This window comes from Ciconia boyciana, chromosome 1 (assembly GCF_034638445.1).
Source record: "Ciconia boyciana chromosome 1, ASM3463844v1, whole genome shotgun sequence".
NCBI classification, from domain to species: domain Eukaryota; kingdom Metazoa; phylum Chordata; class Aves; order Ciconiiformes; family Ciconiidae; genus Ciconia; species Ciconia boyciana.
The window spans coordinates 156,963,954-156,979,421 of NC_132934.1; the positions used below are offsets into that span (position 1 = coordinate 156,963,954).

Below are 15,468 nucleotides of genomic sequence, written 5' to 3' on the forward strand. Positions count from 1 at the left end.
AGTGCATTGTGGGGCGGAAGAGGAGAGTCACCGCTCTGCTAGGGCCGCCATCTTGCCTGCGTCCGGACTTGCTCCCGCGTTCGGGGCCTGCTCCTTCTCCTCGCAGCGCAAAGCGGTGGAAGGGGAGAGGACGAGGGGCCCGCCCGGGCGGTGCTGATGCGCGCAGAGCCTGCTCGCACCTCTCTCGGGCGCCGCTAGCGAAGGGGGTGGGGGTGGTCGGGCGGTCGCCGGCGCGGCCTCTCCTCTGTCGGGATGGGTCGGTCCCGCAGCCGGAGCTCGTCCCGCTCCAAGCACACGAAGAGCTCCAAGCACAACAAGAAGAACCGGAGCCGATCGCGGTCCCGCTCCCGGGAGAAGGAGCGGGCGCGGAAGCGCTCCAAGTCCCGGGAGAGCAAGCGGAACCGGCGCCGCGAGTCCCGGTCCCGCTCCCGCTCCAACACGGCCCCCTCCTCCCGCCGCGACCGGGAGCGGGAGCGCGATCGCGCCTCCTCCCCGCCCGACCGCATCGACATCTTCGGGCGCACGGTGAGCAAGCGCAGCAGCCTGGACGAGAAGCAGAAGCGGGAGGAGGAGGAGAAAAAAGCGGAGTTCGAGCGGCAGCGGAAAATGTGAGCCCCGGGCCTGGGCTGGGGGCTTCAGGGGGCGGCGGTGGGGGGGTGAGGGGAGGGGGGAGGAAAGGAGGTGCTCTTTGCCCCGGTGCCTTTCTCTCCGCGCTTTCCTCCTCCAGACCAGGGCCGTCTGCGACTGGGGTAAAGGCGTGTAGGCCCTCGCTCAGGCCTAACGTCAGCCTGTTTTCCCGCCATCCTGCACTTTCCTAAAGCCTCGCTCCCTGAGGTGCGTTAGAAGCCGCCTACGCGGGGTGCGAGCCTCCCGCACCCTGCCTCCCTGTCCGCGGGCTCTGCTCGCTTCCGATCTGCCGCTGCTCCCCCTGCGCTGCTCTGGAACTTCTCTCTGCGGCGGAGGCCTCCGCGCCCCGGAGGCTTTGTGCTGCACTGCCACACTGCCTGCCCCTCCCCTTTCTTGCGTGGAGCTTCTTGTGCGTCGAGAGGAGGCATCTGGAGTTGCTCGACTTGAGGTTTTAAGAAATACTATGCAACGGTTTTATTAACACTGAGGGTTTTTTTTTTAAATTTCTTGCCAAATGGGACGGTGAGGTCCGGTGGCTTGTTTCATTTGAAACCTTTTTCAGTTTTCGTTATGGGGAATGGGGTTATTTATAAAGTTTATAGAGAGAGAGATAAATTCTATTCTAGTGAACGTTGGGTGTGTGTTAAGATGTTTAGCAATGTTGTTAAGTTATGAAAGAGACCTTTATGCAGCAGAGGTAACAACGGTTTTAACAGTTGTGATAAAGTGGTTCTTGTTCATCGAATGTTACCCTTGCTCATTGGAGCACTGAATCCAGAAATAGCACTTGCTTGTACGTGTGAAGAAGCCAGCTAGCTCTGTTAATTCTCAGGTGGAGCTTTGAGTTTTATTTCAGCGATATTGTTCTAATGAAATACTAATTGTAGTTCAAAAGGCTTGATCATCCTGAGTTGTCACTTTCATTTTTGTTTGTTGATAATCTCCTTTGCTAACTTCAGAATTTGACTGCTGTGTCATCAAACTTGCATACCAACACAAGCACACCTGAAAATGTTGAAGGCTTTTTGAGTTATTGACCGTAATTTTGTGGTTTATAGTTTTATTCAGTACCTAAATTGCCAAAAATATTCCATGCGTGTCTGGGAAGAAGGATTGGAATGTGCTTAACAATTTGAGAAGACAGTGAATAGTTTATCTTAGTATTCTAGAGCTCTTTTAGTTCATATGTATTCCTTTAAATATTATGTAAATGGATTTAAAGACTGAAGAGAGAGAACATTATGCAAATAACAAAATAAATATTATCTATCTTAAAATATTAAATGGTGTTAGTCTTGGTGGATAATTTTATGGTTAGTCTGTGTCCAGGCTTTAAAAGTTGAGAGAGGATCTATTCAAGTGCCTGTGGAAAATGAAGTGTTTGTAATCTTTAAATAATATATCTAAAATATTTAATCACTTTTTTTGCTGTGGAGTGCTCAAATTGAGACTGAATGAAGTAGTTCATTCAGTCATATTAGATGTAGCAACGTACATTTCAACTCTATTTTCTGCAGTAAGTTTTCTGTGTAAGTCAGCTTTGAAATTTTAGAATACTCACGAAGTATAGGAGGGATATGACATTTGAGTGATACTGGCTACAGAATAGTAAACTTCTGAGGGAGAAACAGTATTGGAAAAGATTTTATATAGATTTTGATGCTTCTAGAATACAGTTTAGATTTCAAAGAGAAAACGCAATAAAACTTAACAGAGTAGAAAACTATGTTATATGAATAAGTCATCTGTAAATTGTGTTTTATAGGTTACTATATACTCATGTTAGTGAAGCAAAGAAGTACTTTCTTGCTAACTGAATTAACTAGTGGACAGCTCATATTGAAAGTGACTTTCTTCTTCTTGTGTCTGTTCAAATCCTAATAAGTTGCCTAACTTCTGCTTTTTCGTATAATCTAGTTTTCTATAAAGGCCTTGCAAATATGACGTGATTTTCCCTCAGAAAGCTGCTGAAATGTAAGCAGCTTCTTTTCTGCAGATTTTGTAAAATTGGTCTTTAAGGAGTAAATGGAACATACTAAAAATATTTTTACATTAATGGCTTACCTGTTTCTCTGGAGTCATGGCTCAGTAGGTCAGGATGATGAACTTACATCTGTAAATAAAATACTGTAAGTTCATGTGATTTTAAAAAAATAATGAATAGCTGGTATAAACTACAGAATAAGTCACTGAAATTTATATCTGTTTATAATTTGATTTTCTTTCTTAACATACTTCCAATCAATTGCTTTGAGTTTATCCATAGGCACAAGTTGGTCTTATAAATTAACTTTGAGATAAATTTTTACTTTATTCTATTTCACTTCTTTCTATTTCTAGTGTTTCAAGAAATGTGGTTGCTTACACTGAACAGTTATTATGTATTTGCAATATTGTCATTGCCAATGAATGTGAAAAGATATATTTGCTTGGTTTAATCAAATTTGAATGGAATTTGTTGGCGTGAGAAGAATGAAACGTGTGCAGGCACAGTGCTTAATTTGAGTACATCATCAGTTGCTGAGGATATTTGAAAACTTATTTCAGACATGAGTGTTGGTGGGGTTTTTTTAGCTATGTACTATCTTTATTCAATTAGCTAACTTTTATTCTAGATTTCCCTAATGTTAAACATAAAGCTAAAATAGTTGAACAAAACATGTGAATATGAGCTTTTTGAAAATGATTTCTGTACAACAGCCTCTTATGTAGCTGTATGGTGTATCAGTACAGGATGGTGAGAGTACTTGCTGAATAAATAACCCATAAGAGGGAAGAAAAACCTTTGAACATAGAAGGCTACTTTGTATATAAAGGGTGTTTAAAAATTGTCTTTTAAACTTTTGACCGCTCCCCCACCTTCCATCCAAAAAGGATCATAAGTAGTAGTGGCTTGGCAGAGGCACACTAAAACAGAGTGGGGCTGGTGCGTTTTTCTGGATGGTGGTGGTCTTGGTTTTTTGTTTTTCTGAAAAAATCGCCTGAAGATATTTTGTGTAGCTTTGGGAAAAGTGAATGCTGGCCTAATGCATCACTGAATGAGTTTGTTATCTATAAGTTTGTTATCTTGAGGAATGGAAGAATAAAATTTCTCTTCCGGGGCTGACTGTTTAAGTTGGGGGTTCCAAAACTTTTTACTGAAGGAGATAGACTATCCATTGTGTTCAGCACGCTTTTGAAAAGAATATACATGAACAGGAGGAATTTGGGAGCCTTTCACCTCATATTTATCTAGATCACTAATCCATTATTTATATCTCCTATTGCATATTTGCAAATTGTACACTGGGAAATCTAAAAATTAGTAAATCCCATAACATTTTTTTCTTTTTTTTTCTCTTTTTTAATCTTTTAATCAAAATTGTTTTTTATGTCTCTCAATATAACTAAGATAGGAAAATGGAAATATTATGAAAATGACAGGATATTAGGTTTTTACAACAGTAGTTGTTGTTCTAAATCATGGATTTCTGGTGCTGACAGACCAGAAGATAAGTTTATAAGATTGTTCCATACTTCACGGAATACTTAAACTTGAAACTGAACTTTCATTTTAGAAAATAACAAAATTCTCCCCAAAGCCCATAATAATTCTAAATAAATAGTACTACATGAAACATAGCTATGCAGTATTCACTTTTGTTGATCTTTGGATATCTAATTGCCATATTGTTCTAGTGATTACTACCCAGAAGATTTTTTTCTTTTTCTTTTTTTTTTTTTTTTGTTTGTTTGTTTGTTTGTTTGTTTTTGTAATAACCCTGCAAATTGACCTAATCTTTTTGTATCCTTTTTAATGAAAACATAAAACCGATCAGGCTAAGTGGTAATGCTGCTGCTAAACAAAAGTAAAGACAAGAAGACGTTTGAAAATACTTCCAAAAATCAGAACATGGAAAACTGTAAAGGTTGCAAGGATTTATTTAGCACTTGGTATATCTCATTTTGGATAATTTCGATAGAAACAGAGTGTTGCAATAAAGAAGTTAAGGAGAGCTAAAGTATTTGAAATTTGATAAGATAAATTACTGCATAACTAGATTACGGAAACAACACCTGGAATTCTTCATAAAATATTCAAATTACAAATTTTATTGCTTCTGTCTTCTATTTTAGTTATTAGAGATTAGTTTGGTGCCTCTGAGGTGGTGGCTTTAAGACAAGATTTTACAAGTTGTTATTGCTACATGTGGCTTAAAATTGAGACCATTTAAAGTTCCTGAAGGGTGAAAGATGGCCAAAGTTGGGGGATGTCTGTTTTTTTGGTTTTTTTGGTTTGTGTTTTTTTTTCCTTTTTTTCCCTAAAAATGATCAAGAAGTAGTATGATAAGGTGTCTTTTTAAGCTTGGTGTCTTGAGATATGGAGAGATGCTAAATATGGTATGGTCTGAATGAGTTCCCTGTGATAGGAGCATTGAATATTCACTTTCCTTAAATGCAGGGTAAAACATTATTTAAATATGTGATCCGTCTGTGTAAGGCATAAGACTGTTTAAAAATTGATTCAGTAGCGTGGCTGAGGCTGTGTATTTGCCAAAGTTCATTTCAATGCAGCCATTCTTTATTGATTAAAAAGGTAATCCTCGTGTTTGCATTTTCTAGTCGTCAACAAGAAATTGAAGAGAAACTCATAGAGGAAGAAACTGCTCGAAGAGTAGAAGAGCTTGTGGCTAAACGTGTAGAAGAAGAGTTGGAGAAAAGGAAGGATGAGATTGAGCGAGAGGTTCTCCGCAGGGTGGAGGAGGCTAAGCGCATCATGGAAAAACAGTTGCTCGAAGAACTCGAGCGACAGCGACAAGCTGAACTTGCAGCACAAAAAGCCAGAGAGGTAACGCTCGGTCGTTTGGAAAGTAGAGACAGTCCATGGCAAAACTTTCAGTGTCGGTTTGTGCCTCCTGTTCGGTTCAGAAAGAGATGGAATACAGCAAATCTAATTCCCTTCTCGTATAAACTTGCATTGCTGCGAAACTTAATTTCTAGCCTATTCAGAGGAGCTCACTGATACTTAAACAGTTATTCTCCTAAAACCTGAACAAGGATACTTGATTTTTAATGGAACTGACCTACATATTTCAGAATTGTTTGAAACTTTTGCCATGGCTGCAGGATTTATCAGCGGTCCTTTCATTTTTGGGGAAGGGTATTGAAAATCTGTAATTATGTATCCTTCATTTGTTTCATTTTGTTTACCTAGACTGTAAGAGGCTTTTGCCTTCAGTCAGGCAAAAAGCAGGGTCCAGCAGTGAGCTGCAGTACCTGTCTTTAACAAATAGGTTTCTTACTCTTCATTTAAAATGAACATTTTCCTTGAGCGTACATTGGACTAATTCTGGGACTTCGAGCATAAGCCCATCCACGTCTTCACGAAGGATCTATGTCCAAATCATTATATCAGTTTTTAATAACTACTAACAACTCCTTTTTTTTCCCTAGAAGTTATAAAAGAGCAGGTTGCCCTTGTCTGAAGTCAAGCTGAACATGTGACTTGGGTTTTTGGTTTTTTTTTGGTTTTTTTTTTGTTTTTTTTTTGGTTTTTTTTTAATTAGCAACTGGAGCAGAAGCTGAAAATGTCTTTCTGTGAGACAGTAATTTGCTACTAAAGGCTTTGATGCCTGCCTGCACCAATCATTCCAGGATCCAGAAATTTCAAGACAAACTTTAAACCGAAAAGGAAATTTGTGCTAAATAGTCATAAGTCTCAAATGCCTTTTCACTCTGTACCTCCTACACAGTTTATTTTAAATTAATATTTTAATTGGCTTACAAAAGGAAAGACAGTAGCAATGAAGCTTTCCCCTTCATACTCAGTGTGATTTGTCTGTCACATAATATCTTTAAATTAAAAATTAAAAAAAAAACAGAACACTGAATTACAACAAATATTAAGAATATTAAATTACACTTGTTTTGCAAATTCAGACCTTAACTATGAAAGAATTGAAGATGAATTTAGATGTCTGTAGTCAGTAAATGCTTCGTGTATAGATATTTTCATTTGATCAGATGGATGACTTTTTTTTTTTTTGAAGTATTTTTGCTATTGTCAGTGGGATGTGAAGAAGTCCCATCAGTTCTTTATAATGCAGAATAAACTTCCATGCCTGGAGTGAAATGTGCTAGCTAGTAGCTGGTTACTAGTCATAGTAAGAAGTTTTCTCTTCGTATGCTTGCTTTGTTCGTATTAACTTTTTTTTCTTACACAGACACAAACCTCTGGCTAACTTTAAATCTTCCAAATATTAAAATAATTCGGATATATATTATGTGAACTGAAACACCTCAAAAACTTTCACGCAGTCTTCATATTTATAAGTTGCATAACAGAGTTCCATAAAATTCACCAAGAAAACAACAATTACAAGGCTTTATTTCCTGATCTTGCCTTCCCTGGACTCCTGAATTCCAAGTTCAGACTGCAAATGACAGTTTCAGCTGTCTTAAAATTGTCAAAATATTGAATGTTAAGTCCATTCTCCCCATGAAAGAAGCCCATAGCTCCATGAAGTATGGATTACCATTTGTATTTTTCACTAACAGTAAATGTATTTTTCTTATTAATTGTTTGCCTTAGGAATGATTTACATATTTTTGTTCCTTCTTATCATAAACATCTGCATTCCTCAGCTCAGCCTTCCTTGTATGTTGTTTCTTTATAAATGGTTGAGCTGCTGATGCAGGTATTGCCAAGCTAACAGTACAAATCATTTTAAAGAGGAAGCTGGCGCGTATGGCAGCCGAGGAGCACACTCTGCAGGACACTGGACAAGACAGTAAATATTCAACTTTTAATGCTGATTAAAGGAGTATAGGTAAAGAATACGTAGGTATACTTAATTGGTGAGACAAACTATTCACTTTATTTATATTTTCTATATTACTTTTTAATTTGGTAAATACTATCCAGTTTTTGTAGTTGTCCTTGTTGATTTGTGTGATATTAAAATTCTAGTAATAAATTGTCAGGATTCTATGATTAGGGAGGGTTTAGTTGGTTGCTGTTTGGACTGGGCGGGATGATTTAAATTGAGTGCTAGAAACCAGTTTTAGTGGCTGCACAATTTACCGTTGTGAGACAAAATAGGTGGCTGTAAAGCTGCCACTTTAAGTCAGTTCACGAAAGAATTCTGAGAAAGATTAGTGAACATGCAGAAATGAATATTTTACTTTACTAACATCTTGCCCTGTCCTCCCCTTTAGGAAGAAGAGCGTGCAAAGCGTGAGGAACTAGAGCGAATACTAGAAGAGAATAATCGAAAAATTGCAGAAGCACAAGCTAAACTGGTATGTGAAGATGTCGTTTTGTAGGGGAATACAGGTCCCTCTGCCTGATTTGCAACACAATTAAAATAAACAAATCGACCCTTTTTGGGGTTTAACTTGTCTGTTGGCAGTTATGTCAGTAGTGTTGCTCTCCTTCCCTTGAGCATGAGAGACCAGATCCTTAGCAGTAACACTAGTCTGAAAAAATAGTTCAGGTGCAGTTAATTTAGAGGAAGATGGCTGCCTTCAGAATTTAAAAAGTACATTTTAACTGTATCTCACAGGGAAAGTTGAAGTAAGTTTGCAAACACATTCAGCTTCTAGAACAGAAGTGACTAATTCTGTTTTGTTGAGCAGGACAAGTACAAACTGGATTTGAGACTAGTATAACGTTGCTATACAAGTGCTGAAAGGGACTTTCAGCATAAGCTGAAGATGTCTAAGTTATGAAAGTCTAGCTTATGTTGGTCTCCAAGTCTATTTAAGCAGGTGCCTGCCTCATGAGAATCAATATGATTTGGCTGATTCTAATCAATTCATGATAAGCCAAACTAAGCTGCTTCTAAATCCTGATTGAACTCTCGGTTTCAATTACCCAGGTAATTGCACCTTTTTCACGTAAAGATGATGCTTCTTAAAACTCTCTGCTTGAACTACATCTGCTTTAGATCTCTCTCTGTTTTACCCTTTTTCCAACCTCACGTGGTGGAAATGGGACAAATAGAAAAATTAAAGTACTAACTGACATAATGAACAAAATAAGCACCTTTAGAAGACTATTGGAAGAGCTGTAAGAACCATAAGTCAGTGTAAGGATTGACTTGTTACAAATCAAGTAAAAGTTGTTTTGAATTAGGAGGGGGTTTTAGATGGGTTTTGGAGTGGGGAGACCTCTGTTTGAAGGTCTGTTTATTATATTGTGCCTTCATCTGACATGTGACAGGTGTCACGGGAACTTCTCCATATATATACACTGACTTCCTTAATTAAAATGTAATGTGTTGTTTGCAAAGCAGTTCTGAAAATCACTGCATGTAAGCACTCAAGATTTTGATGCATTAGCTGTAGAAACTTTTCAGTGTTTCTTCTAAACTCAATTCAAATAACCATTTTCTAAGCAGAAAACTATTTTCTAAATAGTTTCACTGAAACCAGCTGTGGCATCTAGCTCAGGTAGAACTGCTTACATAACTGTGCAGGATTGGACCTGTTTGGAAGTTAATATGGACTTGTAAATTGCTTTTATGACTACAAAATATGCTGGCCTAAATTCTGCCATTTTCATATATAGGCTGAAGAACAATTGAAAATTGTTGAAGAACAAAGAAAGATTCATGAGGAGAGGATGAAACTAGAACAAGAGAGACAACGTCAGCAAAAGGAAGAACAAAAAATTATCCTGGGCAAAGGAAAGTCTAGGCCAAAACTGTCCTTCTCACTAAAAAGCCAGGATTAAATTGCAACTCTGAACTCTTAAAAGAAAAAAAGAAACAAACAAAAAAAACAACAAAAAAAGCAAAACAAAAAAAAACTTTGTATGGTAGCTTCATGTTGAAGTGGTTTGGGTTTTTTTTCTCTTTTTTTTTTTTTTGTCTTCTTTGAAAGTCTGGAAAGTTAGCTTGTTCTAATAGGGGCTGTGCTCTGCAATTCTTAATTTTTTTTTAAACTTCCATTAAGTTAAACCCTTATCAGATCATTGTTGCCTTTTAGAGGGTAATCTGTTTTCATCAATTTTGTTTCTGTATTAGTGGTCTGAAGCAGATCAGGTCACTTTATGAATTGTGGATGATCTGATAAGGTTTTACTGACCTACTCATCAGAGTTTGACTCTGATAATTGACAGAACTTTATACTGGGTATTGCTGACTTTTAATTATTTTTTTTAAAAAAGTCAGTAAATACATGAGTAAATTGCCATAGTATTACTGGACCTCTGTGGTTTATTGTTAAATCAGTGTCCTATGATACTGTCCCATTGTTGCGCTTGATGTTCCTGATACAGGTAAGGAAATAGTTTGTCATTTCTGCTATGAATACATAGAGAGAGTTCAGTATTGTCTCTGTTAGATTTGTTTTTATTACATTGACAGCATTCAACCAGCGTTCCCCATTGTGTAAATAAACCAATTTGCTGAATAAAGTGAAAGTCTTAAATTCATATGTTTAAGTAAATTTTTTTAGTACACTTCTATAAACAGCTATAAGAGTGACAATTCACATTATTAAATTCAAGACTATAGTGGTATTTTTTTTCATTTTGCTTTAAACTATTGTGGCTTCTCCTACTTATAATGCAAAATTACACACAGTACAAAATCCCTGCAGTTGTGAATGTTTTTGATGGCTGCTGCTGTTTTCATGAATGTTGGTTTTTATTCTGACAGAGACTTATTTCGGCTGTAGTATCATGTTTAAACAGCTGTTTGGCTTACTGCACCCAGACCAGTACTTCAATATCTAATCCCCTTCAGTTCACCTCATAATATAGTATATTGTATAAGTTAAGGTCATTACCATATAATGAATCTGATGGATCCGAAAGGATTTAAAAATGGAAGTTTTTTTCCCAAAGGACTGGACCGGCTAGCATACTTGAAGTGAAAAACAGAAAGTAAGATTCTGTCTAAATATATTGTTTTAGCCAGAAAGCAACTGTTACTCATATACAGATCTTGAATGTTATCCATTTATATATACAGGTTTTATTTTGAAAAATGAAACTACAGATTGAAAACTATATATAAAGTCCCCTTTTTGTATATAATTCTTCTACCAAAACGTGGATTACTATAGCTTGTCCAGTTCTAAAACTTTCTTTTTCCTGTCGGTGTGCAACATCTGTAGTAGCCGTAAAGTGGAAGTTACCAGTAGTTGCCTGAGCATTTGAATGTCACTGGACAAAGTTGGAAATAATTCGTGATATTCCCAAAGGATCTGTTTCTGTAGATTTGGCAAATTAAATGTGGGAGCAAGTTGAGTGTGCCACTGAAAGCAGTATTCAGCGTGCTTTGTATGAAACCTGGGCTTGGGGGCAGACTGATGTGTATCGCTTTGTCCAGTATGTCAAGAAAAATGTGAAGACAGTAAAATACCTACACTATTACTGTACTTAGATTTGTCTATATATTGTATTACAAAAGAAGGTTGAAGGTTGCTTAATGCATAAAAACAAAAGCTGAAGCCAAATAAATCATGTACATGACCTGTTGGCAGGAGCAGGCTGTATTTAAAGCTCAACTGGTACCTGTATTTCTAAAACAGAAAACATCCCCTGTTCCCTTATGAGAAACAAGCTATTAAAAGCCAATACTTAAAACAGACCTATGCATTTTTGTTTCCTCTTCTAAAAGCAAGAAGATAAGTTCTCATATGTGCAGCTGTGGTAGCAAGCATTTTGTTGTACATCACTAATTTGCTGCTAAATAGTAGCATTTGTTGTTTACACTTAACATTGCATAGGCTTAGACTTTGAGAGGTTATTTTCAATCACACCTTTAGGACTACTGTGTGGACAAAATGTCCCATCACAGTTAGCTCGTCCCTTCTGCCATTCCACACCTCCCTACCTCTGTTTCCTTCCCCTGCCCTCAAAAAAAGAACAGCTACATACTTCTTTTTGTTGTTGTTGGGGAAGAAGTTTACTTGGTAAAAACCACTCTTTACTGTCCTAAAGCATTCTGAATTTCTTAGATAGCTTTTTGGTAGACCCGGTGCGGGTGGACATCACATTTGCAGTATTCTGGGGTTTTCTTTCTTTTTAAAATTACTGTAGGACTTCAGGGACACTGTTGATTTTGGGGAAAATAAAGAGGTGCACACAGTTTGGGAGGGGGGTAAACTGGTATTTGATGATAAGAACTTGAGATGTTCTTAGATTCCCTTAAAACTTGATACCTGTCTAATGCAAAGTAGGTTAGAACATAGACTGACATTGAGGTAGTGATTAAGCTAAGTATGAGCTGTGTGTGGGTCTACATGAGGATATTAACTTACCTAGAGAAACTGCTGTTAGAAATTATGTTGGGTGTTTAATTTTTATTCCATTACAGTTTGAAGTTTCAACTTCAAATTTTGGTTAGACAATTTTTGGTTCTGTTTTTTCTTGGGGGGGGAGAGTCCTCCCCCCCCCCCCAGGGAAGGCATTTTTTTATTGCCACCTACCTTGAGCAGTATTTATTTCCCTTACATCATGACAGAAGAGATCATAAGTTTTCCCAACCCCTGTTCATAAATATCCTGGAGAGTTATTCTCTATGATGAGAGAATGCCTCTATGCGGCAGAGGCAGGAGAGTGGAAGGGCTTACAGCAGTCTCCTAGCAGTGTGCTGTTACTTTGGAGATTTGTTAAACTGCCCTTTGAACTTCCCATGTTCATTGTCATCATTTTTCCAAGTGCAAGTAGAAAGCTGACTGCTGTGAAGGGTATTGGAGAGCTGGTGTCCTTGAAGCTTAGCAAAGCAGAGACAATTTGCTTGGTGAGATGTCTAAGCTGGGAAGCAACTGCATACCTACGTATAGAGAGATACATCAGTATTATCTTACTAAAGTATCAATACTTCATCCGCTCCTGTCTTGTCTTGAAAAAGGAGGCTCTATCTTCATTGTGTCTCCTTTTCTCTTAAGCTTTGTGCCACCTCATACAGCTCACCCTGTCTATTGCCCTTGCTGACTTGAAGACCGTAAACCCCTCTTTCTGATTCTGTTAACATGCACTCTTAGGATTGTTTTGAGTTTCTGTGCCATTTTTTGCATGTACACCAAATATGAAGGTGTTGGTTGTGATTCACTTGTAACTGCATGAAGTGTCTCATTGAATAGAGTATTTGGGGATGTGTTGTCCCTTTGGCAAGCAGGGGGATGATGATTAGCTCTGTTATTGTAGGGTCTCAACTTAGTGCAAGGTCAGGTGAAATTCACGTTGATAAACACTTTCCAGTTTGCATTGCAGAGGTGATTTATTTCAGAAGAGAACTGTGGAGCTGCCTGCATGCTTAAGGCTCATTCCAAGGCAGGAGGATATGGTCGAAGTGCCCAGGCTGGTACAGTTTCGGAATAACAGGCCAGTCCAGCTGGAGCCGAACCATGACTTTCACGCAACTCAGTTCCGTTTTCATGCTAGTACCACCACATGCCTGCATTTCAGGGTTCTCCTTCTCCCCGTCCCAATGTTTTGTTAGCCAACTGAAGAGTGCTGAGCCTCTGTTGACATTTCCATCCTGAACAACCTAATCCTTCCTATCATCTGACCTGGACTGACACGTAGAACTAAGGGTTACGCTGGCTCAGCTGTCAGCTCTGCACAAGCAGACATAAACCCTTATAAAAGGCCGGTCGTGTAGCAGAGGTTTGATCCCTGGTCTTGATTCCCACCCCACATACCTCATTGCAGACCACAAATTAATGTAAGAATTTTTGTTTTCACAGAGTGATACTGAGAATCTGTGTAAAAACAAGTCAAACAGAGAATTAAAATGCATGGTTAGGATGTACCGACTTTTCTGATTTTTATTATGAGGCTGCTTGAATTCTGTGGCTGTATTTAGGAGGAGCCAAGCTCATTTTCTAAGAAGCTATGGTTAACCAAAATTGTGCTTATAAAACAGACATGGAGAAGACAAATTAACATCTAGATATATACTCACTCTACCATAAGTACAGAAAATGCATTGTTATGGTGTGAATGATATTTTAGGAGCTGCTTCAAGTATCCGGCACACTTGGCCTTCTGTACAAACAATAAACAATCCATTTAAATCAGTAAGCGTCAGTCACGCGATCATTTGTCTCTATTAAATTTAGCAGTAATTGTATCTATTGAGTTCTCTCTTTTCGACTTTCAAAACTGGTAAATTTCAAGCAATGATGAATGGCGGTGGGCTTTTCCACTTAATAAAAAATTTACTGTCCCATGTGTTCTCATTGCCAACGTTTAGACTGATGTTTAAAAGAGAATCGGGGATTGTGGGCCCAATCCTGATCCCATTCAGATTAGCTGCCTTTTTGTTACAGATTTCGTAAAATCGGAGCCAATATCTATGTAATTATTGCCCACATCACTGTCGGAAAGAAGCCGAAACGGGTTATTCAGCGATAAACCTGGTTTTTGCTGTAAGGCCGGCTGGAGTACAGGAAATAAAAGGTTTAAGCGGTGCAAATGGCAGAGTCCCGGTTTTTCCCTGAAGGCAGAGGGAAAGGCAGGTCTCACCTGCTCGCTGGCCCCGCTCATCCATCCATCCATCCATGCATGCATCCATCCATGCATCCCTCCATCCATCCCCGCCCGCCGAGCCGGGCCGCCCGGGCGCAGGGGGACCGCGGTGCCGCTCCCACGGCCGCGGCAGGATTTCCCCCCGCCAGAAGCCTGTCCCCTGCGAGTTCGTCCGCCAGGAAACCGCGCTCCCGCGAAACCCGAAATACCCGCCGGGCCCTCCTCCTGAAATAGCCCCCAGAGAAGCCGCTACTGCGGCCGAAGCCGATTGCTAACTTCCTCACACTTGTGAGCTTTTTGGCTTTTCAGCCCCCTCCCCAGCCCGTACTCTCACGTTTCCTCCGTGTCCGGGGCGATTCCTGCTGCTCCTCGGGAGCGAGACGGGAAAGTTGGAGGCCGATGCAGCGGGCGGCGGGGGGACGGGAAGGGAAGGGAAGGGAGCGCGGCGGCACCGCGGCTGCCCAGGGGCTCCGCGCCCGCCGCGGCCCCTGCGAGCGCCGCCCGCCGCTCCCGCTCCCGCCCGGCCCCTGCCCCGGCCCCGGCCCCGGCCCCGCTCCCGCTCGGCCCCGCAAGTAACTCCGCGGCGCAGAAAGCGCTCCACGCCCCGACCCCAGCCGCCGGGATCGGCCCCTCGGGCAAAAAGGGTGACCTGAGCGGAGCAGCCGCCGAGCCCGCATTTCTTTGGCTGTCTTAACCTTTGGTGCTTGGGTTATCTCGGAGAGAAGTTCCCGTTTTTCTCTCGGTTCTTACTTAAAAGTGGTTTTATTAAGGCGGATTTTTATACAACTACAGTGTGCATCACGAGGCTGCTGGAGAGTAGAGTAAACCAGCTGTCTTTACGTGAAATGATTAGCCGCTGGACAATAGGAGTCGAGCGATATATTTAGCTCCAGGAGGGTATTTTCAGACAATACCAGGGCTCTTCATTTCCTCTGGTTTACTTAAAGCAAGGATACGGAGAGTTAGAGGTCACAGTTTACTCACAGCTTTTACAAAACACCGCTCGTAACCTTTCTCTTCAAAACAAACAGAAGAAGCGGCGTCACAAAATTGAGGTAAACCTATTTTACACGTCTCTGTTGCTAGAAGCATTTATCAGGCTCAGTGTTTACGTTGGCTCCCGACTGGATACACACCACGCATCTGTTTAGAAGTTTAATAATTAAGTACTTTCCTCCCCTCCCTGGCGAAGCTCTCCTTTGATGCCCCTCGATGTGCATAGATACCCAATCTCTGTCTCCCACTTGAGCGCGAAGTTTCCGTCCTGGGAATCAGACCCTTTTCCACCAAATTGCGTCGCCGGATCTGCAATTCCTTCCTCACTGCAAATTAAATTTAATTAAGCAGTTTACTTAAAACGTATTCGATGTTTT

At 40.1% G+C, this 15,468-nt stretch overlaps 1 protein-coding gene across 4 annotated transcripts; it reads left to right on the plus strand.

The window, feature by feature from the left end:
* Positions 1-10,045, plus strand: ARGLU1 (arginine and glutamate rich 1). 4 transcript variants are annotated; one of them, XM_072849897.1, is made up of 4 exons: positions 1-608; positions 5,230-5,455; positions 7,825-7,908; positions 9,179-10,045. In XM_072849897.1, exons 1-4 carry the CDS (start codon positions 253-255, stop codon positions 9,341-9,343), a joined length of 831 nt encoding a protein of 276 aa, XP_072705998.1. In that variant the 5' UTR covers positions 1-252; the 3' UTR covers positions 9,344-10,045. The 4 variants fall into 4 exon arrangements, 3 of the variants coding, with proteins under 3 accessions (XP_072705998.1, XP_072706000.1, XP_072705999.1); XM_072849899.1 differs by lacking the exon at positions 9,179-10,045 and adding an exon at positions 7,340-7,436 and having other exon boundaries at positions 7,825-7,884; XR_012040385.1 differs by lacking the exon at positions 9,179-10,045 and having other exon boundaries at positions 5,230-7,397; positions 7,825-7,909.
* The last annotated feature ends 5,423 nt before the right edge of the window (positions 10,046-15,468 follow it).